Raw genomic sequence first — 23,973 nt, forward strand, 5'->3', positions numbered from 1 at the left:
AAGAAAAACTGAACAAGTGTCCCAGACCAGAGAATGCTAGGAAACATGCCAGCTCAATGAAATGTGATGTCCTGGACTGGGTCTTGGAATACCATGGCCAGAGTTTAGTTAATTGGAATAAAGCAACATCACTTTCATTGGCAAAGGTACCTTTGTAGTATAAAATGCTGAACAATGGGGAAACTGGGTGAGGAATATAGGATAATCTCAGTAGTACCTTTGCAACTCTTTTGTAAAGCTATAAAAATTCAAAACAAAAAGGTTTATTTTATAAAATTGGATGATGCATACCAGATAATGCAATTATGAGACTGTATTAAAACTTAAGAAAAGGAATTTGCAGATATCTGGCCAAATCACCAGATATGAGCTTTATGTGTTTACATGTTTCGTAGGTTTAAACATGTTGCCATCATGGCAGCCTTTTGTACTAGTCAACACAGTAAAAGAGAGGGTTGGACCTGCATTACCACCATTTGTTCACCATCCAGGACTGAAACATCATTGCTGACATGTACACATAAGGAACTGTTTGACATTGAAATTGGGTCTCAAAAGAACTGTTGGCCCAGAAAGAAACTCACTACAAACTGATTCATATGCCTTTCAGCATAACGATTATTGCTTGTCTCATTTTTGATTCTTATAAGTATATTTCCAGTAGGACATGATCTCACTCATCTAGGGGAAATGGTGAACAACATAAACTGATGAACAAGAACAGACCCAGAGATAAGGAGCCATGGGTCAGACTGTTGGTCCTCAAAGGGAGGATGGGGATAAAAGGGAGAGATCAACCAAAGGACTTATGTGCACACATATGAGCCTAACCAGTGGTCAAGGACAATAGGGGGTGGGGGCATCAGTGGAGTGGGGGCGGGGGATTGGAATGGGGGGCTGAGGACAAATATGTGATACCTTAATCAATAAAGAAATTTTAAAAAAGTAAATTGAATGATTAATTGTGTTTTGCTCCCACAATCTTTCTGTGACATTTTTCAGAGTTTTACATTCTATTTTGGAATGTGAGAAAGTGACTCAGTGGGTGGTGGTGGGTGCACTTTGAGGTGTAGAAGAGGTCCGCTGCTCTAAGCCTGGGTTTTTGGACCTGAGATTAAGGAACAGTGTGACAGTAGCAACAGCAGCACTCTATGAGGTTGCAATTTTATTCTCATTTTAGAGATGAGATATTTGGTGATCAGAGAAATTACTTGGTCAAGGTCGTAAGATTCAAATACACATTTCTGGCTCTTTTGCTAAATCAGTAAACAAAAGACAGGAAAACTTCATTACAATATCATTAGCCTTTACCACAGAATCATATACTAAGATTATATATTATCTATTATACATTATATATTACCTATAATAATAAAAGTGTAATATGCTAATTAGACCAGACAGCTGAACGACCTTCCAGATGTCCTTCCAGGTGTCCTTCCGGAAGACCTTCCAGACAAAACTGTGGAAGCAAGCCACCACAGCCGTGAGGGCTGAGTCCCTTGCACAAATTTCGTGCATCAGGCCTCTAGTACATTATTAATATCCAATATACTGAGATATGTATATAAAAGGTTTGTTGCATGTAATATCTGCTATAAAACAAATGTTAGTCCCCTCCTGCTTTTATAGTCTACATCTGCTTTCAATTAGTTCTAAACTGGTTTTTGCTTTTGTGTTTTAAGCCCTAGACATGTATGAATTATCATAGCAGCTCAAAAGTGCAGAGTAAGCTAATGCCAGGAGTAGTTTAGTTTATGTGGAATAGAGTTAAATCTTGGCCAGTATCAAGTTTTTCGAGATATAAAAAATAGATCGTATATCAATGAAACTCTTTTCAAGTTAGAAATATAACAAATTTCCTTTAATAAAAAAATAAATAAAATGTATTGGGGTGACATTAATAGGCTTCAAATGTACACTTCTATGATACATAATCTATATATAATTATTATATCCCACCCAAAGTCAAAAGATGTTGGGGGTTGTAAAGAATAAAGGGGGCCAAATAGATGATGATGGAAGATAACAGATTTTCAAAACTGATTATTCCTTGTCTAGACTACATTGGGGAAAGGAAAGAATCTCAATACACCTCCTAAACTTTTTAACTTCTTACAACTAGTCTAATAATAAAATAATAAATTTGACACAAGGCTAAATTAACAGGACAAAAACAATTTAATATGTATGCATGAGCAGTTATAAAAAATGGTTTTTCTGATCATAAAATGAAGCTCAAAGAAATCATTGACTCAGAAGCCTTTTAATGATTTTTAGATAAACAATACATTTGTGAAGAATTGACAGGACAAAAAAGTTAGTGTCTGTCAGAAAGTTATCTAAGCAAGGTTTGGTATCGATTAGTGAGGAACCTAAACACTTTGGGCTTCGGTAGTAAATTAATAAAGAGGAAACCAGGTTTGTTTATACAGACTCTTTGGCGCTGGGTTCTTTAAATTTAGTGACAAGAGAAATCTCTGCCTCCAGGTCCAAAAAGAGGGCCTTTAACACGGGAGATTTATGTCCTATTTTTAGGGGCACAGAGAGGGCAGTGTTTTTCTTACACTGGCTGTTTCTTAAGTAACATTAATTCAAAGTAATCAATATGTTATTGTGGGATATTTTAAGGCCTGCTTGCACTCCAACAATTACATAATGATGAGCTTTATATGGACTTCTTTATATACTTTATTTGTATTATAAGAGTGAGTCTCTGCTGTCATTATATTATAAATTTACTTTGTGAATTTTTTTTTTAATATGGCCACTTTCTCTTTATGTTCTAACTTTTAAGTTGAACAAATTTGCCAACCTTGGACAGTCTAAACATTATCTCAGGGTTAATAATTCATAAACCCTGTGAATAAGGCTCAAATTGCTTTACATAAGTCTAAAATTTACCAGCAAGAGCTGAGAAAGGGGCTAACCTTTCCGTGCTATTCTGCAATATTAGGGTGAATGCCCCCAGGTAAGTTGGAGACAAAGGAAAAGAGAATGAAATGTATCTGAAATAGCTCAGTCATCTTTTTATGTGCTGAAACAAGCCAGGCATTTAAAAGGGCTGCCATCCTGTAAATCACCAAGGAGTCCTGCCTTACAGAGGAAAGCAAGGCTTTGTTAGACAACAAACATTCGATTTGTAATGTAATATAAATAATGATGCAGGCACGTGAGCAAGATTCTATTAAACAGTGATGGCAAACAGTCTGTGATGCCTGGATCAATGGCTTGCTGTCTCATCAAGAAAGGGAACTACTTTTTAAGCCACCTAATGCAGGACTGCTCTATTGTACTATTTTGACTGTGAATGTGGACAATAAATAAATGACCTAAGAGGATTCATTCTCTTTTATCTTCTGGGATGCAGATCAGTGGATTCCTAGACTCCTTTTATCTATGTGTGTTCTACGAATTTCATTTAATGCTTGTAAAATAAGATATCTATTTTGGCATGCATGTCACCCATGGACTTGAACTGGTGTTTCCCTTTATACTCAACTTGACCTCTGCCAGCCTTCCCATGAACCTATAGTTAGTTTTAAGTTGAAGCCAAGCAAAGCAGGGTTAGAAACAAGTAAAAACCCCAAAGGACAAAGCGTCCTGTACAACCACAGGTTAGAAGCGCCATCACCATATATTAAAAGCAGGATGCCTGAGTTGTCCATCTTTACTTCTAATTAATATATTATAATCTTTAAACACAAATTTTTAAAATTTTAAATCCTGGATTCCCTATTTGAGTGTTTCTTTGTTCTTTGGGTCTCAAAGACACTGCTGAATTTGTTGGATGTATATGTGTACCCAGTCACCTCCTACAATTTGATATAGAAAGTTTCCTCACACAGAGATTTTATCACATTAAGATGTGATGAGTAAAGCACCTGCCAAGAAGTATCATCTTCTTGTGAAACTCAGATCACAACTATCTCTGGCCATGATGGACAGATAATGGATAGAATAGATGGAACAGGTTATTGAAATGCACAGAGAAACCAAAAGTCCCAAATGCCTCCCCACTCCCAATGGACTTGCTTCAGAGTTGATGGTAAGCTGCAAAATAGTACAAAGTTGAGATCCCTTCTCTATTTTTATTTTTCAAAAAGTTGTAATTTATTTGTTTGACTTAAGAATAAAACCACTATTCTTTATAGTTAGTTTTCTCTGAAAGTCAGTTTCATTTACATTGTAACTAAACCTTACATTTCGAACATATATATACATCACATTATGGGTTAAATTAGATTTTGTACTAATCTGTCACTTATAATCTCATTTACATTAGAAAGTGTAATCTATGGCCGTTAGAAAGGAGTAATTTGGGGAATTACCCCTCCTCCGCTTCCAACTTTCTTACCAAAGGAAATGAGGGTAAATGACAGAGTGGGAGAGACTAGCCGGTATTGACATAGAAAAGAGCTGAGAGGACTGAGGAAGCTGAAGCATCAGAGAGAACCCAGAAGGCAGTAATTTCACACTGAATTCCCTAGTAGGTGACTGGAGTGTCGTGGAAATGGGTCCTTACTCATCACCACCTCCAGATGCAAAAGTCCCTGCATGCACTCTTGAGAGGGTCCCTGAATTACAGGATTCCCCTCCACCAATCCTACTCCAATTCACAGGTGCAGAAACAAGCGCTTGGAAGAAATTCTCTCAGGGATGCATCTCTACTCCACCGCTGCCAATTTTAACTAGTTGCGTCTTCTACAATCTCAGGCAGGTTCACGCTAGGAGCCAGTTTGGAGTTTTAATTCATAAACCTTTGGTTTTGTACAAAATGCCTTTTTCTCTATTAGCATCCCTGCTGTATCCTTGGATATTGGACTTGATCTTCCCTGACTTTAATTGCAAGTGACTACTGACCCCCATAATTATGGGGGGCCCTGGGCCCTAATATCTAACACAGCTGTGATCTTATCTTTGAAATTTTACCCAATTTTCTCATATATCATGCCACAGAGAATTCAAATAGTGACTAGAATGTAAAAAAAAAAAAAAAAAAAAAAAAAGTGCCCAATAACTACTGAAGGACAGATGTAGTGAATAAAAATTAGGTCTCTATTTAAAGAAATATTTAGAAAATGTGAACATAGAGAAATAATTCATATATTGACTTAATTTAAGATTTTGGAAACAGTGACACATCCTCAAGGAATCATTTTATCATGACATTGAATGTGACTTGGGCCATTTATGGACATCATATAATTACATAACAGCTAGAAGCATCCTCACTGGTAACTGTCATGAAGAATGAAGACAGTCCTTCCAGCTTCCAGGAAGACACCTATTCTACATGCTACTCTACCATGTGGTGTCACCACCTTTCTGTTCTCATCCTACCTAATAAAAGAGTAATATGCAAATTAACCATCATTCCGCTCTAGCCACGCTCACCAGCCGTACCCACCAGCCAATCAGAGCAAGTATGCAAATAAACCCAACCAAGATGGCTACGGCCACAGAGAACAGAAAGGAGATTTGGGTTTCTCTAGCAATGGAAGAAGCCAAGTTTTCCGCCTGCCCTTGCTGGCCTAAGCCTCCACTCAAGGCTACAAAGTTTCAATTATAGAAGATAAACAAATCCAAACAGAAATGGCAGCAGCCAGGAAGGGAGCAGGAGGCTTGGCTCTGCTCCAGGCTACAAAGTTTCAATTGTAGAAGGTAAATAAATTCCAGATACTAGGGCCTCTACTTGGGTCACCAGAGGTCATGGCTGGCCTGCAAACCACCACAGGCCCCTGGACCAGGCTGCCCCATGCCCCAAGGGAACCCCTATCCTGATCCTGGACACTCTTCAGAGCAAACCAGCCGGCCCCTACCCATGCACCAGGCCTCTATCCTATCTAATAAAAGAGTAATATGCAGATTGACCATCATTCCAACACATAATAGCTGCCCCCATGTGGTCAAAAATCCTGCCCCCATGTGGACACAAGATGGCCAACAAAGGATGGCCAGCAGGGGAGAGCAGTTGAGAGGGACCAGCCTGCAAGAAAGAGCAGTTGGAGGCTATCAACCATGCAGGGGAGGACAGTTAGGGATGACCAGGCCAGCAAAGGAGAGAAGTTGGGGGCAAACAGGCTGGCAGGGGAGCAGTTAGACATCAATCAGGCTGGCATGGGAGTGGTTAGGAGTTGATCAGGCTGGCAGGCAGAAGTGGTTAGGGGCAATCAGGAAGGCAGGCAGGCGAGCAATTGAGAGTCAGCAGTCCTAGATTGTGAGAGGGATATCCGACTGCCCGTTTAGGCCTGATCCCACCAGCATCGGGCCTAAACGGGCAGCTGGACATTCCTCAAGGGATCCCAGATTGGAGAGGGTACAGGCTAAGCTGACGAACACCCCCACTATCCACCACCCTGCCATGCACAAATTTTATGCACCAGGTCTCTAGTTTTAGATAAAACCAAGACCAAAGTGGTTAATAAACCAAGTGGTCCTAACTTGGCATCTTGAGCTGGATAATTTTATTCCATTTCCCAATTCTATTTTCCAGCCCACTTATCATCACTTGGAGTTCCTGTGTTACTTCCCTTCCCTTCATTTCTCTAACCATGGTTTTCAAAAAAGAGGTGAATCTATCCAGCAAACCAAGGAAGATCAAGAAGATGAAGATAGGCAGGCCACAGGAAATCAACAAGGAACTTCCAACTTACAAGCTTCTCGGAGCTTCTCTTTGTCATAGTGGAACCCTTCATAGTCTTGCAAACTGACTTTGTTCACGCGGATCCTCAGGCGGTCTGGGATAGACTGGGGACTGCAAAACAAGAACCGCATAGTCAGACTAAAATGAGAGAGTGGAACTGGGAGGTGTATGCACCCAGAGGGCCTAAGTGCCATATCCTGTCCTCGTGCTTAGAAGAGAAAGTTCACAGTCAAACAGAACAGTGGGTTTTTTACAGACTATAGCAATGACCTGGAGAACGCTTCCCCAGAACCTCAAGTTTCTGAAATTTAGGTTAAAAACATAGAAATAAGCCGGAAAAGCTTCTGGAGACCACTCATATCATATTTGGTATTAACTTGGTAGAAGTTCTAAGATCATGTATTTAGTTTCACAATAAATTACATGCAGTGAATCTGAAACAGTGAACAGTGGATAGAGTGATAAAGAAATGTTCTAGGCAAATATGCCGTAACAGCCAAATGTGCAGCTTGACCCTCATGAGAGACAGGAAAACTATAAAAAGCAAACTAATGACCCCAAAAGCACATAAGTGAGATTGAAATAGCGCTAGACACCTCAATAGTCTCTGAGAGCAACTCTTGGTCAAAACATATCACAGTGAACACTGTCTGTGAGGGAGACTCTGAGAACCACAAAATAAAACCCAGAATTAAAAATGTGCACCATGTACCTTCCTTAGGAAGGGAATGAAGTATGTATTTTGTTTTAAAAGAATGCAATCCATTCTAGTTCAGAATATTAAACAATAAAGGGGGTAGCGAACTTTCCGAAGCAGCCTGTTCATCTTCACAGACTTTACCTGGATTTCTTGAATACTCTTAAGTAATATTTTCAAACAAGTTTAATTATGGTATCAGTTGAATGAATCAATTTAATTTTCATCTTCACTATTATGAATCGATATATTTATTTAATATATCAATGTAACATAATCCCCACTTGTCCCTAGATATTATATTTAAATTTCATTGGTTCAGAAAATTTTCTCAAATAAAAAATTACTTCTTTTTTCTTATATAATGGGATAAAAGTCACCATTTACTAAAGTAAAAAGAATAGTGTTACTTCATTTATTTCAACAAAGGAAGTAAGGGAGGGAGGGAGGGGAAAAAAGGGAAGGGAGAGGAAGGGAAGGGAAGGGAGAGAAGGGAAGGTAGGAGAGGAGAGGAAAGAAAGAAAAAAGGAAAGGATGGATGGAAGGAAGAAATGACACTTTAAAAATATTGTCAGAATGCTGCTACTCCCATCTCAAACACACACACACACACACACACACACACACACACACACACACATTTAATCTCATTACAACTCTGTTAGGGGTAGAGGAAACAATTTGTTCTAATTCTCTTGTCTAAAACCACATTTTAGAGCAAAGTATAGTTAACTCCCTCCATACAGACTCCCACTCTACTCATCTCCAAAGTAAAACACATACTCCCATGCATAGATATATGTGTATATCCATACATAGTTCTCTCCCCCCAAACACATACACACACACACACACACACACACACACACACACAACACAACACACACACATGCACGTGTGTATAGATATACGTGTACATCCATACATAATTCTCTCCACACACACACATTTAGATATAAGTGTATGAATTCTAAAGAGAGATGGTGGACAGATAAAAATGTCTATAATTTAATGAATTAAAAATTAAGCCTATACTAAACCATGAGATGGATGTTTCTAAGGAGAAGTTGAGAAGCCAGATTTAACAGTTGCATTGTTCATTCAGCCAAAGCATGTTTGCTGGGTTTTTACTTTGTATTAGACGTTGTGCTGGACATTACAAACAATGGACATAAATACTTAAGTATTTAAGGAGGTATGGTTTGACAGCAGCTTTACAAATTAGTGGAATATACTTCAAACATTATACATACCCACACCATCATTTACAGATAGGAAAACTGAGGTTCAGAAAGATAAAGTGAATTCATGGTCACATAGCTACTAAGTGGCAGAGCTGGGAGCATAGCCTTGGACTTTTCACACTATACTATATGATGCTGAGAATCATATAATTTGACAGCAAAGCCTAGAGCCTGGATTCACAGAATCAGATGAGCTCAGTGTTGTGCTCAGAGTTTCTTATCAATCAACAATCAGTCAGGGTGGTTTAGTAAACTGGTACATTCAAACAAGAGAATGCTGGGCAAATATTACATTACTGTGTAGGTCTTCGTTTATCTAGGGAAATGTCTGACAACAGCATACTGGTAAGTAAAAAAAAAAAGTCATGGGAAATTATACATAGTGGAATCTCCTTCATATACACTATGGAGCCTTAGAGTGTGTATATATAGAGAAATGTCTGGAGAAAATGTTCAATGAGCTGGTCCCAAGTGGTCATCTCCACGTGATGGGATTTGGCCATTATTTTACATTAAGTGTCATCATTTTTAGAAAAATAATATAATTATTTTTCAAGTATGTCAATATATAAATTAATGATGATAACTCAGGACAAGAGTAAAAATAGGAATTATAGCAGAGTGCTAGGCATTAGATGGGAGTAGATAGGAAAGATTTTCAGAGATTAACAGAGTGACCACACAATGTTCATACCAAATGCTTATCCTGAAATAAACAGGGGTCTAATCCTCTTATTTCCAAGTTCACCCCAGTGACTTTTTTGGACTGTAATTAGTATATATTTTCCTGTAAGCGTGGCAGATAAGAGGGAAGCTGGACCCATAGAATGTGGTGGCCCATCATACTCTGTAATGGAGATGGGAGAGGACAGAGGTAGAAAGATCTCTCCCTATACAATATTTGAGATAATAGCAGATCACAGACAGTGACCTCTCGTCTTCTCCTGTGGGTTGGAGCTTCCAAGACTAAGACCTGGCTACAGCAGTAGCAACAGAGTGGGGAACAGGATCCAGAGAATGGATCCAGTCACTATACCCCTCCTCCAGGGAGCTCCCCAGGATTAACAAGTGCGTGTCACCTTCATCAAATTCCCTGTCAACAGCCTTCTACCTCCCAGTCTGTCATCTATGCCACAACCACACACGGTTGCCATAACTATGCCCACCAACCACAGCGTCCCACCAATCTTCCTGACTTAAGTGTGGGCACACTGTGGATGAACAAGAGAAACTTTCATTTGAACAGAGCTTTCATATCCCCCGAGAATTCAACTATTATCTCATTTCAGCTAAGCAAGAGGGAAGGAAACAGAGACTCTCTCTAACCTCTTATCCTGCTTCTTTATCCACCTTCCTACACAATCACTGTCTTGTTCTCAGCTCCCATCTTCTGCCAACAACACATCCCCTTTTCCTTGAAGCAGCAGGTTACTTAAACCCAGTTTTCCGGTCAGGGTACCCCGTGTTTGGCCAGCCATCAAATGTTGCCACTGCTGAGGCCCATCAGCAAATTTCAGAGCACTCAGTCATAGAGACCACGGTGGAAAACCTCTTTGGATTATTCTGTGCCTCCTTGTATACGGTAGCTAAGGAAAGCAGCTCAACAAAGTGGCAGCTCAGATTCCAAGTCAGATTGCCTGGATTTGAAGGAAAGGTCTTCCACTTATTTGGTTAATCAGGAAACCCCGTGCTTCAGTTTCCTCGTGGGTGAAGAGATGATAACAGTATTAACCTCACAGGGATATTATAAGAATTGAATGAGTCAATGCAGAGGATGTGCTTAGAAAATTGGCTGGCACTTAGTAAGTGCTCAATAGATGTTAGCTATTATCAAGATAATAATTATTCTGAAGATTCTGCTCTTAGATAAGGTTCTGCCTAATAAGCCACAGCGTCTGTTAATACCAGGTATTGGAAAATGTTTAAGGCATATCAAGAACCTCCTAGACTCTTGTGACAAGCTGTTGGGCTTCCTCTGGGTGAATACTGTCTAGCCTGGCTGGTGTCATTGTTCTCCTGGGTTTCCTCCTACCTAGTATTTTACAAGGAAACTGATAACATGAAAACAGACTAGAACATGGGGGAGAAAAAGCACACAGAGACTAAATGAGAGCCAAGTAATTCAGTCCTGTCTCTTTATGTCAAAATAGATTAGTGTCCCATTCCCATTAGTGGCCGACTGGAGTGGAAGACGACAAAGGTGTCTGGGGAATAGCACTGCCATTAGCTTCCTAAATTTAAATTTGCCAAGAAAGTTATAGAGCATAGAAGAGACTAATAACCTGGTTAAAAATACACTGGCCTCCCTGTCAACACCTATACAAGCTACTCCTATCCTGACTTAAGTAAGCTCTACATTAGGGGTTCCAATGGAACCTCTCAAGAGTCTCAAAGGGACTCAGCAATCTGTGAACTACAATACCTTTAAAATTGGGCAGTGACCTTAACCTGTCACCATCTCACTCATTTTCTCTGAAGCATCGATTTTGAACTTGGGCAGAGTGCTAGTTCATGGCTCCGAACTTAACTCCCAGCAGTCCCCCAGAGGACTTTCTCAAGAACCATAAGCATACCTCTCATTAAAGTCACACATATCTCCAGGCCATAACCTCCCTATCCACACTATGAGCATCTCTTCCCCTGAGATGTTGGGGGCAGAGGAGTGGAGTGCCATCAAGACAATCACCTGAACACTCACTGCTAATCAACTTACACCTAGCTCTCACCATGCTCTCCTCCTCTGTAGGTCTTGTCAATAGCTTTTTTTTTTTTTTTTTTAATTGGCTCTTTATCAACTTTCAATCCATTAAAGTCAATTCTTCCCTCTGCCTTTAAATTTCTTCATTCTTTCAATTTTCTTTACTACACACTGTTTCTCTCAGACTGATAACAGACACCTTCATTCCCATCTCTTCCACATGGATACCCTCAATGGACGAAGGGGTGAGCTGGCCGTGCTTTTGTTTCCCAGAGTCACTTCTAGACTACTGGTGAACTCTATTCCTTCCTTCTTCTCACTGGAAACATAATCAACTTGGAGTAATACCTCTAATGCTAAGACAGTACTACAGGACATAAAGCAGGATGTCGAATCAGAAAAAACTTAGTTCCAATTTGAACTCTGACAATGCTTAACATTATGAATGCTGATGTTACCTTCCCTAAACCATTTTCTGATCTAAAAATTAAATTAATAATAATGTAGTGATAGTTCTATTTTTAAAATTTTTAAGAAATACAAATTGCCAGTCATAAAAGCATTCATGGGGTTGTAAAGTACAGCATAGGAAATACAGCCAATAATATTGTAATAACTAAACATAGTGTCAGGTGGGTACTGGAAATAACAGGTTGATCACTTCACTAATATAATATTGAATCTCAATGGTAAAATTTAAAAAAGAATTTTTAAAGCACTTAGAGTTGCAAAGAAGCTGGAAAAAAATAATGCATTGATCACTGAATGAGAAGACACATGTAAGCAGTGAACCCATTCCTGTGTGTATGTGTGTGTGTGTGTGTGTATATATATATATATATATATTATATATATATATATACATATATATACATATATCTATATATTTACTTTTTATTGAATTTATTGGAGAGACATTAGTTAATAAAATTATGTAGGTTTCAGGTGTACAATTCTATAACACATCACCTGTATATTGTATTGTGTGTTCACCACCCAAGCCAAGTCTCCTTCCATCACCATTTATTCCTCCATACCTAAATTAAAAATGTATTATTGTTGTGTTAACTATTATTAGCCTTGTGCTACTAAGGCTTTTTCAATTTTCACAAACTCCACTTTTTTTGATTGAGTTGTGGAGAATCACATTATAGCAGAAATAGAGTCTCCCCTCTAAACAGTAGTTAGATCTCAAAACTCAGAAGGAGAGCATGTTGACCTGGGTGTGAGATGAGATTCAAAGCTATGAGGCATCTATGGTCTGTTAGATAAGAATGGAAATTGGAACTGTGAATGTTAGCAAGATATTCTACTGAAAGATATTAAGAATATAAATCCTAATTCATGGTGCAGAGGAGACCGTTAAAGTAACATAATTACTCTACATTTGTATCTTGTAAATATCCTATTTTTATTAACATTTCTTTTTAAAATATAATTTTATTGATTTTGGAGAGGAAGGAAGAGGGAGAGGGAGAGAATCATCAATGACAGGAGAGAATCACTGATGGGCTGCCTCCTGCACACCAGACTCTGGGGATGGAGCCTGCAACCTGGGCATGTGCCCTGACCAGGAATTGAACCATGACCTCCTGATTGATAGGTCTATGCTCACTCACTGAGCCACCCAGTCTGGGCTTCATTAATATTTCTTACATGATACAGACCTGCCACTTAAAACACTCACTGTGTAGACTCATTGATTTTTATGATGAGCTATAATTTAGCCAGGCATTTGTTACTCATATACAAAGGATTTTCCTTTGCAAGGCAGGAAAGCATCACAACTCTGTCCGCCTTTCTCTCTTGAGGCCTGGTTTAATAATAATATAGTAAGTTGCTTTTCAGCAATATAAATGTGTGATTCTACCTGATCATAACCTAGAAAAAATAAAGTATGTTTCTATGATACAAATGTTTAACAGAATTCATTTAAAAGACTCTTGTTTTATCAATGGATTTTGATTAAAATATTAATTGCTAGTGTGAATTCATGGCAGGAAAGACCTAAAATAGAAGCTGTGATGTTCTGTTCACAATAACCGCTTTGCAAAAGTTAAATGAATGGAACGCAAGAGTCATGGCCTGAAGGCTTTAGCACTGTTTGCCTTCCAAGTGTCCCTTTCCTGCTCACGAGAGGCTTTCTCTTCCTGAGCCCCTGGAAAGCCCTGATTTGCCTGCTCATTTCTCTCCTTTGCCCACTGAGATCCAAAGGTATATCCATGTTGGATTGTGGTCTCTCATCCCTTTGCATCTTATCTAGTGGGATCTACACAAATAAAAAGAAAGAGAAAGAACATCCAAAGAGCAGATGTACCTTTCAGAATGATATGTAAACCTTTCTTCATCAAATAACAATGAAGCAGAAACATCTACCAAGGCATCATTTCATCAGCTATCAAGCTGGGCCTTATTTAGAAATAATTATAACCAATGGCTTCCTTTAGTAACTTCCCAGAAATTGCTACCATCTACCCTGGAATGTTTTCAAACTGCTACTGAGAATACATATCCAAAATACACCCTCAAGTGAGCCTCTTTACATTGAACAATAAAACCAAATTAGATAGAAACTTCTGAACAGAGATTTAAAATGGATTTTAGATACCTGCTGAGATCAGATAAAACTAATAATTCCATTGCTTTCTGCCTAGAGTAGAGAATCATATCTCAGGAATATGAAATAGGTTGTAAGATTTCTTGAATTTGGAACCAATGATAGAAACCACATGAGGAGTGGTCAGCCATGAGTTCCCATTGCACATGTTATTCTAGAGAAAGTACCTTTAAAGGTTAATTCATTTTTGATAGAAGTTGAATCAGTTCTCAGCCCCTTCAGAATCCATTTATGAGATAGCTGATATGCCATAGCTTACAAATTACCTGAGACAGCTATCCCTTCCAGATCTCCAAGATAATGGAGTTAAAGGATTTAGAGGATTGGGAGAGATTTTAAATGTTATTTAATTCAATGTTTGCCATTCCATCTGATTCTATATTCCCATATGATTGCATCTTCCAACAGCTGTTCAGTCTCTGCTTAATCCTCATCTGGGATTGAAGAAGTACAGGATGAAGGTACCCTATACTTTGTTTAACTTGCTCCAAGCTTTTTCGAATTCTTCCTAAAGAATTTCAGAATTTCGGAACCTCTCTCTCTCTCTCTCTCTCTCTCTCTCTCTCTCTCTCTCTCTCTCTCTCTCTCCATAGCTTCTGTTTATTTGTCTTTCTTCTATTATTTGGGACAAAATTGGGTTTAAATAATCAAGACAATCATCCACAGGCACTAATGGCAAAAGAATGTAAACTTTAAGCACCAGAACTATCTCTGGTCAAAAAAATATTTGCAGACTTAATGGCTAATAGGTTTAAATAGGCAATAAGTACCAAATAGCAAAAAAAAAAAAAAAAAAAAAGTGTATATCATTGGTAGAAACAAATAATTGTAAAATTTTTGAAGAATTTCAAATACACATGGAAATGTACACTTTCATGCTTCCATCAAAATCTGTAATAAATATTTATTCTTCTGAAATTGAAATAAATGAACATGTAGTAGAGTGAAAGTAGTATGTGGCTGTTAGACATTATCTCTTACGATGGATATCATGGTCCCAGCATTTAAAGAAGCAGCAAAGTTGAAGAACCAGTAGTGAGTTCACTTAGAAACATTGCAAAGCAACTAAACAGGCAGAGTAGTTTCAGAACAATAGCTTTTATCAAGATTTCACATTTTCTTTTTTTTTTAATTTTTAAAAAATATATTTTTATTGACTTCAGAGAGGAAGGGAGAGGAGACAGAAACATCAATTATGAGAGAGACTCGTTGATTGGCTGCCTTCTGCACTCCCCATACTGGGGATCGAGCCTGCAACCTGGGTATATTCCCTGACTGGGAATTGAACTGTGACTTCCTGGTTCTTAGGTTGATGCTCAACCACTGAGCCATGCTGGTCGAGCAATATTTCAAATTCTCTTGATCATTCCTTTTGGGAGGCAATGACTTTCAAAGCACTAGTTGATGCCATCATCCAATTCTAAGATTTTTTTATATAGAATCACCCCACATATACTTAATGTTAGAAGTTCTGAATACCAGAATCTCAGATTTGTTTTTTTTAAGCCACTCTTGGACTTCCAAAGTGTCCTCTTCATAAGACCATGCAGTCTATTCACTTTGTCCTTTCCTTTTGTTTGTGCATATTAAATCTGCTTCTCGGTTCTTCTCTCATTCCTCCTTCACAGCAGCATTCCACACTGTGGGTAACTCCCTGCTTCTGGAAACCCTTTTTTTCCTGGACTTCAGTTCAAAACACTCTCCTGGTTTCTCAACTAAATTTCCATCTGCTTCACCTTTTTCTCCCCTGCAGTTCATCCTCCTCTAAGGATGAACATCTTTTAACAGAAAAAGTTTGTTAGGATAGGAGCTTTGGACTTTAAGTTCCCACTTACTCTTTCTTTATGCTCTTTTATACTTAAAAAGTATTAAAATTGGGCAAATATGATGAAAGGCAAAGAAAGTAAATACCCACAGGAAATAAAGAAGGATGGAAATGAGAAGCAGAGGGAATATGCATTTTTGCAGAATTCTGCAAATTCAAAATGCTGAGATGAAAAGCAGTTAGTAACAGTTGGAATGGGAACAAATAGAGTTCAAGCCCTGTCTCTCATCACACCAGGCCCAAATCATTGCCACTTTACGAAGTGAGGCCATGTAATGGAGGGTTCCTGATTATTAAAAATGACTAAAGATGCCATCAGAAAACACTAACATGAGCTACTTTTAGTACCATATGCTGCAAAGGCATGGAGAGTTCTTTTGCTGTTCTGATTGTGGAGGGGACCATTAGTCACTACCTCCAATAGCATAGGAACCACTGGGCTTGAACCAATGAGACACAATAGAATAATGTCACTCCCAATCCATCTGAATGGCTTCAGATTTTACGTGCTCACAAAGAATGACTTTCTTTTCATTTCAGGTTTCAATTTCCATATATCAAAGAGAAAGCCTTCCATCTATTTGCTATTTACAATGCTAAAAGTCTTCACTAGGGTGTGCAATCAAAAGCTATTGTCATTGTCTGTCCTTGTTTGCAACTGATAAGGAAATATGTGTTGGGGTGCGCACAGTGTAAAAAGTGTCATTTCACAGAAGAAAAAACTGGGTGGCCATTCACATATATCAATAAAGATATTAAATTTAGGCTAAAACCTACTGGTATATTTGTTCATATAGTAACTCCAAACACTTTGATGAATCAAATTGTGGCATTTGAGCATGCATCTAGTAAAATATTAAAAATAAATTTTACAAAAATAAGATTTGTTGGGAGCCATCAGAGTTGATACAAGCAACTCCATCTTAGAAAATACAACTCCATCTTGGGAGTTAAGTTTCCAACTCCTCTTACAACTCACAGTCACCAGAGATCACGTGGTGCCCTGTGGTTTGGCCAGAAGCTAAAGATAGCTTAATAGCTTAACGACACATCCTGCTCCGGAAGATCCCTACAATGTCCCCTCCCTGACCCTCCCTCCCTTAGTTTGCCCCTCCTTGGAATGTCCCCGAGGCAACCTCCCCCTACAGCCTGTATATATATATATATATATTGCAGCTTCAACAATAAAATTCGAGGCTTGATCAGAACCCTGTCTTGCCTCCATTTCTTCACGCTCCTGTCCTCCCTCATTCCCTTCCAGGTGTCTCCTCACTCCCACATTGCTGTCCCACTGGCCGGGGCAAAGATTACTTGTAATTTTAAAATACTTAAAATATTTCACCAATAAACCTTCAGAAAAATCAGGAATTTAGAATTTTTATAAGTAAAAACAAACAAAGCAGTAGCCCACATGCATGAAGTAATAATGGAGTGAAAATAAATATGGCCATCTCTTAAGTTTGAGAAATGTTATAACTCCAGTTAGTGTGAGAAAGGATTGACGTGTAAATGATAAGATGTATTTCTATTGAAAAGCTACAGTGAGAATTGTATGAAAGTAGCTATGAATTCCTAGGAAATAGGCTCAGTAAGGAGATAATTCCAGTGTTTTGTCTTTGTCTAGAAAATACAAAGTAAGGATTGGCCTGGCAATAAATGGCATTATATAAGAAACATTTCCCCAAATGGCTTTAGCTTTCTATAAAAAACATCTTGTAAAAGGATACTATACTTCCCTAGAATCTTGGTATTAGAGAATCATACTTGCAAAGTCATTTCTTCTTAGCAGGTAATGAGCATTTTACCATTATGTTTTAGTGCATATTTTCCCATCCAGGTGGACAATGGCTTGCCAAGGTCTGGAATAGTCAGTGGTGCTACATTTGGCTCTGGAGAGAGACATGGCATCACACCTCCCCTACAACTTTGTTAGTCCTCAGCTACAGCTGGTGGGAAGCCAAGTCCCCCACTTGTAGCACAGATGTGCTCCCAATAACCCATGTTTCCTTGTCTGCAATCCAAGGAGAATGAATCAGAAAGTCCTCTAAACCCAATTCTTCTAAATCTAAATTCCAAGTCAGCAATTTAGCCAGTTAGGTGAAAACTTTTCATCACCTTTCTCTGATTCCTGACCCAATGGCAAAAGGATTTTTTATGAAGCATTCTTCTAGTTGATGTAAGAAGAGACAATAAAGACACATTGCTAGAACAGAACTTGTAAAAATCGTATGACAATTCTACCACTACACCAATTACTAACCAACAAAAATAACCTTGTAAAATTTGATAGAAACTTAAGGAATATGTTCCTTAAGATATGCTGTTAGTGTTAGACTAATAAATTATTCAAATGATTAAGAATAAACAAACATGGCATAATAAACAAAAATATCAAATAAAAGTAAAACAATGAAAGAGATAAAAAATGGTTTGTGTTGAGAATGTAATAAAAGAATGTGAAATTTGGGGTACTTTTGCTTTTCCCATTTCTTCCTCTCATTTCACTCACCATGTTAAAGTAGCTCACGTCTCTATCAAAGGCAATATCCTAATATATTCATAAGCCAAAGACCTATCTTCAAGGAAAAATGCAATTATTTTACTTTGCCTAGGCAATAAAAAAATCATCAGAGCAAAAAAGTTATGTCTCAATTAAAGGACAAAAATAATTTCTCTTGAGAGCAGCAGAGTCTAAATGATTAAGAAAAGAAAATAGTTATCCATAATATAGAGGTAAAAAGCTTTGGCATCTTTGTTACATTTGTAATTCTTCCAATTCCACTATTATTTTAATCAAATATTTTAGCTACAACTTTGGAACTTGCTGAATTCATTTTTAGTATTTCATTTTTTTTGACACAAAATGTGACAGTTAGTTCTGGGGATAAATTAACTCCAGCGTCAACAAGTTGTATTTTTCATGCCTTTAAAAATGTACCCACTTTTCATTTCATAAAAGTGTTTCAGGGTACTATGAAAGACCAAGAAAACTAAACTGTATTGCTATAATTAACTTGAAGTTCTCCTACAAATGAAATGCACACTGCAATTTATGACCATGCCAGCAAAGCAATCCAAATTAAACACCCTCTTGGAATGCTGGAAACAAATGTCTAGATTTGTTATTGATATATTTTTAAAATATCTGAAAAACTGCCGAACCGGTTTGGCTAAGTGGATAGAGCGTCAGCCTGCGGACTGAAAGGTCCCAGGTTCGATTCCGGTCAAGGGCATGTACCTTGGTTGCAGGCACATCCCCAGTAGGGGGTGTGTGAGAGGCAATGATCGATGATTCTCTCTCATCGATGTTTCTAACTCCCTGTCCCTCTCTCTTCCTTTCTGTAAAAATTCAATAAAATATATATTTTTTTAAAAATATCTGAAAAACTGAAATGCAAAAAGGTTAATACATGATCAATATTCTATAGACAAACACATGGCTCCCCCTAGATACACAAAACTAAGGATGTGACCACAGAGATTGGGAGTGGGACTAAGGAATAAGGAGGAAGACACTCCAGTCAGAGACTTGGTCCACTCCTGCTTCGTCTTTTGTCATGAGACAGACCCCTGTGGTGAGCTGAGTGGAGCACAGGCAGAGTAAGAAAGCTCCTGGGGGAAACTCACAGAGCCCAGGGAGAAAAACAACCATTGTCCATGTTGCAGCCTGGGCTCAAATTTGGAAATTGGTACGAGATAAAGCCCAAGTAGCTCCTACTTCCTTTTCTTTGGAATTTTCAATTTGGTTTATCTGATTTATTGAACTAGCAGAGAGAAGTTGGCATGAAAAGAAAGGAAAGCATGACATTTTGGCCCAATTAAAGGTCAATTGAAATCACTAGAAGATAACCCAGGAAAGGTGACAGTGGGAGGAGAGAGAAAGAGAAGGTAGGTGAAGCTTAGCAGTTATCTCTGCTCAGAAGCTCAGAGAGCAAATAGCTCAGTTTTTCAGAAATCCTGAAGCTAACTCTAAGCTTCATGATCTGACTCTGAGATTGAACAAGTAACTTTTTCCGCCCCCAGTTTCCTGGATTTAGCAACTCTCTCCTGTTCTTTTAAAAGTATCAAGTGCACTATCTGCTTTCTTTCTCTTTATAGAAATAATGCATGTTCACTGAAAGCTATCAGAAAATATAGAAAGCCAATTAGAAATTATCTACAATCCTACCACTCAGAGATAACACCGAGGGATACAGTAATAATAACAAAAGCATTAGCCACAAATATACTTCCAACTTTTGAATGCTTAAGCCCTGTTGGTACCCTCACAATTGATCTTTAGGTCCAGAAACCATGACCCAAAACTTATAATCAATGAATCAGAATTTGGACAGATTTCTGCCCCAGATAACAAGCTCTTCTTGAAACTCAGCTGGCCCAGAAGGGCTCTTCATTCTGAGGTTTTTGTGAAGGCTGGTGTGTTAGCCACCAACAGCTTAACTCATTCTGAGGCAAATTAGGTCTGATGGATCCTCTTGGCTACTTTAGAGGTCAACTTCATAGTTTACAAAGGCCTATGTGTAAATTTCCACTTTGGCAATGTGGTGGCTACTCCCTGAGAGAGAGCAGGGTGTGGAAGTTTCCTGGGGCTTCCTTTTCTGGTCGGTAAGCCAGAAAACTAAGGATTTAGTTACCTCACTCTGCTGCCTACTTCCTGCAACTTGTTCATGCCAGGACCAGGCAGTACAGAGAGAAAGAAGCGGTGTTGGTTTATCCCTCTCTCTTAGGGTCACAGCTGCTCTTATTGAGAAGAAAGTCTTTCTTCACTTACAATTTTAGACGCCTCAAGCTTTTGTCATTGCTGCTACCAGTATAGGTCAATAGGATAGAATAGAGTCCCCAGAGTAACATCTATTTAAATATATCCATATTCATATATATATATATATATATATATATATATATATATTACCAATTAAATTTTGATAAAGATGTAAAGGCAACCTAATAGAAAAAAATTGGTCTTTTCAACAAATGGTACTGGAACCACTAAACAATTTTAAATGCAAAAATAATAATAACAAAAAACCCACAAGTAACCTAAAACTCATATTTGATTTATTTATTTTTAAATATATTTTTATTGGTTACAGAGGGAGAGGGATAGATAGATAGATAGATAGATAGATAGATAATAGATAGATAGATAGATAGATAGATACATCAATGACAGAAAATAATTGATAGGTCGCCTCCTGCATACCCCCTACTGGGGATAGAACCTGCAACCCGGGCATGTGCCTTGATTGGGAATCAAACCTGGACCTCTTGGTTAATAGGTCAACACTCAACTACTGAGTGGACCTGTGGGTTCACAGGTCAACACTCAACTACTGAGCGATGCTGGCTGGGCTAAACTTCACATTTTATACAAAAATTAACTCAAAACAAGTCATAAACTTAAATGTAAAATGTAAAACCTTTGTTTCGAGAAGAAAACAAAGGAGGAAATATTCATGACCTGGGATTAAACAAAGAGTTCTTGAATGTAACACCAAACATTCCAGTGTGGCAAAATTGCCTGAGGGCTGGGGTATAAGAAAATGGCGGAGGGGAGCAATTTAAAAAAGGGAGAAGAATTTCCTGAATTTCTCTGAGCATTCAGAGTCCCTCTCCTTTCCTTACCTAGGAGCCCAAGGGCTCTCCTAGGGCCTCTGCTGCCTGCACGCAGTGACAGAGGCAGGCTTTTGTGCTGCCTGGAGCCCACACCAGGGTTTTTGGAGGAAAAACAAGAGCAAAGCTCACCTCTGTTTGATGGTATTTTAAACTCTTATCTGGTCCAATCTGCTGCTATCACTTACTTTTCAGAGTTCTCAAATAGCTACTTTACGAATTCTCTACAGGTTATTCTTCTCATTCAACAGATGTTTATTGATTGGCTACTATGTGCCAAGCACTCATGGAATACAAAAACATACCCCTTTAAAGAAAAAATTAATAATTTTAACTTTGTCAAAAGTTCAAAGTTTTGCTCTATATAAGATATTGTTAAGAGAATGAAAAGACAGTAGATATGCTGCAATAAAAATATTCACATTCACAAAGCACTTAAATGACTCCAGAATACAGGGTGGGACAAAAGTAGTTGTACAGTATGGTAAATAATAATACAAAAAAAAAACCACCCTGTATTTTGTGTACTCACAACTGTATACCTACTTTTGCCCACCTTTGTATATGCTAAATTTTTAAAATTCAACAGGAGGAAAAATAAACAGCTCCCCAATTGGTGAGATTTGAACAGATACTTCATCAAAGAGTACAAAATAGAACACAAATAATCATATATAAAGTCACTCATTTTAGAATGATCAAATGATAAAACATTTTCAAATGCTGTTATCAGAAATGTGGAAAAACTGGAATTTGCATACATTTGTTGGTGGAAATGCAAAAATGGGACAATCACTCTGGAAAATAGTTGGTTTCTTATGAAGTTAAGCACACACTTACCATATGATCCAGGAATCCCATTTCTAGGTGTTTAACCTAGGAAAATGAAAACTAATGTTTACACAAAACCCTTTCATCAATGTTTATGGAATGTCTATCATAATTTCCCAGCACAGGAAATAACCCAGATCGAGATGTCCTTTAATGAGTAAATGGGTAAATAAATGGAAACATTCATACAATGAAATGCTACTTGGCACCAAGTGGGGGGAAAATGATTGATGTATGCAATAATTTTGATAAGTACCAAATACGCTGTGGTCAGTTAAAGAAGCCAGTTGTAAAGGGTTATGTATTAGACACATACTGGAGTCCTGATTTCCATGAGGACCAAAGAGCATTAATGTGGATTGCTAAACGTCGCTGAAAACAGCAAACAGCAGGGTGAAAGTGGGTCAAAGCTAAGTTACTAGTGCCGTAATATATAAAGACAGTACTCACTATGTTCCTCATTCTATTTAATAGTGTTTTGCTATCTAATTTTAAAAGTTATACTCAAATATAATAAAATTTTATCATATAAATATTTCATCAGTTACATATAATATGTACTATTTAATATATCCTATATAAATATAAAACATTTTGGATTTAAAATGGCCATACCTTGGTGTCTTGCCTGTTATACCCTTTCAGAACAAACAAATTTACCTCACTATAGCATACATACCTGAAATAAGAAAAGAAAAAAAAAAGTGCCTCATTTAATTTACATGCCACTAAGACTTAAACACAATACAAACTTAAAGAGTGATAGAAATATGGCACATATCACATGCACTCCGGTTGTTGATACTCTCAGTACTCTGAACTCCATAAGTAGTGCCACTGAAAGTAATGATCCCTGAGAGCCATTGCTTGAACTCAAGTTTTCTGAAGAGGCCTTCTGTAGTACAGAGAATATATCCCAGCAATAACCTGCATTAAGCTGGAAATTAAATGTTACCTCCTCATTGATTCTTTGATCACTCAATTTTAATGTCCATAAAGGTAGTGCTTTATTGTGCTGATGCAGAGGAAGTACAAAATAAATATTTTGGGGAAAAAATATTTAATTAGTAAGTGGATATCTATAAGACTAGGGTTGAAAATGAGATTACATCATTTTGGCATATACCTAGTTGTCAGGTATATGCCAAAATGATTGAACAGGTCAATTTAGAACTGTATTCTTTCATTCATTTATTGTACCAACCAAACATTATGTTTGGTTTCAGAATACTTCACGCTGAGATCTGTGATCAGAGCGGGGAACACAAAGATTCATAAGAATATATGGTCAATGATCTCAAAGTCTAGTGTGGGATACAAATGATATAGAGCTTGTGTAATTGATACCAATTTACTAAACCTTTGAGAACTATGAGAACATCAACAGTGAACTCCTGTGAGGATGTAGCTAACTCTGACAGTAAGAATCAAGGGCCAATTCTTTGAGAAGGCAATCATTCCACAGGCCCTGAGGAATAGAAAGAATCATGATGGATGAAAGGCGGCAGATTATAAATTGTTGAGTATGAACTCTGAAGTAAGATGGCCTGAGTTTGCATCCCAGTCTGCCATTCATTAGCTGTGTGACCCTAGGCAAGTTACTTAAGCTCCCTGTGCACCAGGCTTCTCATGTATCACATAAATATAATAATACCACATAGGATACAGGGTTGTTGGGGGAGTACATTAGCATAATGTATGTAAAGCACCTGTACCAGGACCCGAAACATAACAAAAGTTAGCTTAGTATATGGGAGATGGAGGCAAGAGAGAAGAGCAAGAGAGAGGCAACAACATAAAGT

The 23,973-nt window shown here is 37.9% G+C and overlaps 1 protein-coding gene across 2 annotated transcripts in view; it reads right to left on the bottom strand.

The window, feature by feature from the left end:
• DGKI (diacylglycerol kinase iota) overlaps positions 1-23,973 on the bottom strand; it is a 375,198-nt gene that overhangs the window by 98,484 nt on the left and 252,741 nt on the right. For both annotated transcript variants that reach the window (XM_036428029.2, XM_036428022.2), the window contains one exon: positions 6,657-6,757. In XM_036428029.2, coding sequence (XP_036283922.1) covers positions 6,657-6,757 — 101 coding nt within the window. The remainder of the gene's footprint in view (positions 1-6,656; positions 6,758-23,973) is intronic.

The sequence above is a fragment of the Pipistrellus kuhlii genome, unplaced genomic scaffold, assembly GCF_014108245.1.
Source record: "Pipistrellus kuhlii isolate mPipKuh1 unplaced genomic scaffold, mPipKuh1.p scaffold_m20_p_10, whole genome shotgun sequence".
In the NCBI taxonomy this organism is placed as follows: domain Eukaryota; kingdom Metazoa; phylum Chordata; class Mammalia; order Chiroptera; family Vespertilionidae; genus Pipistrellus; species Pipistrellus kuhlii.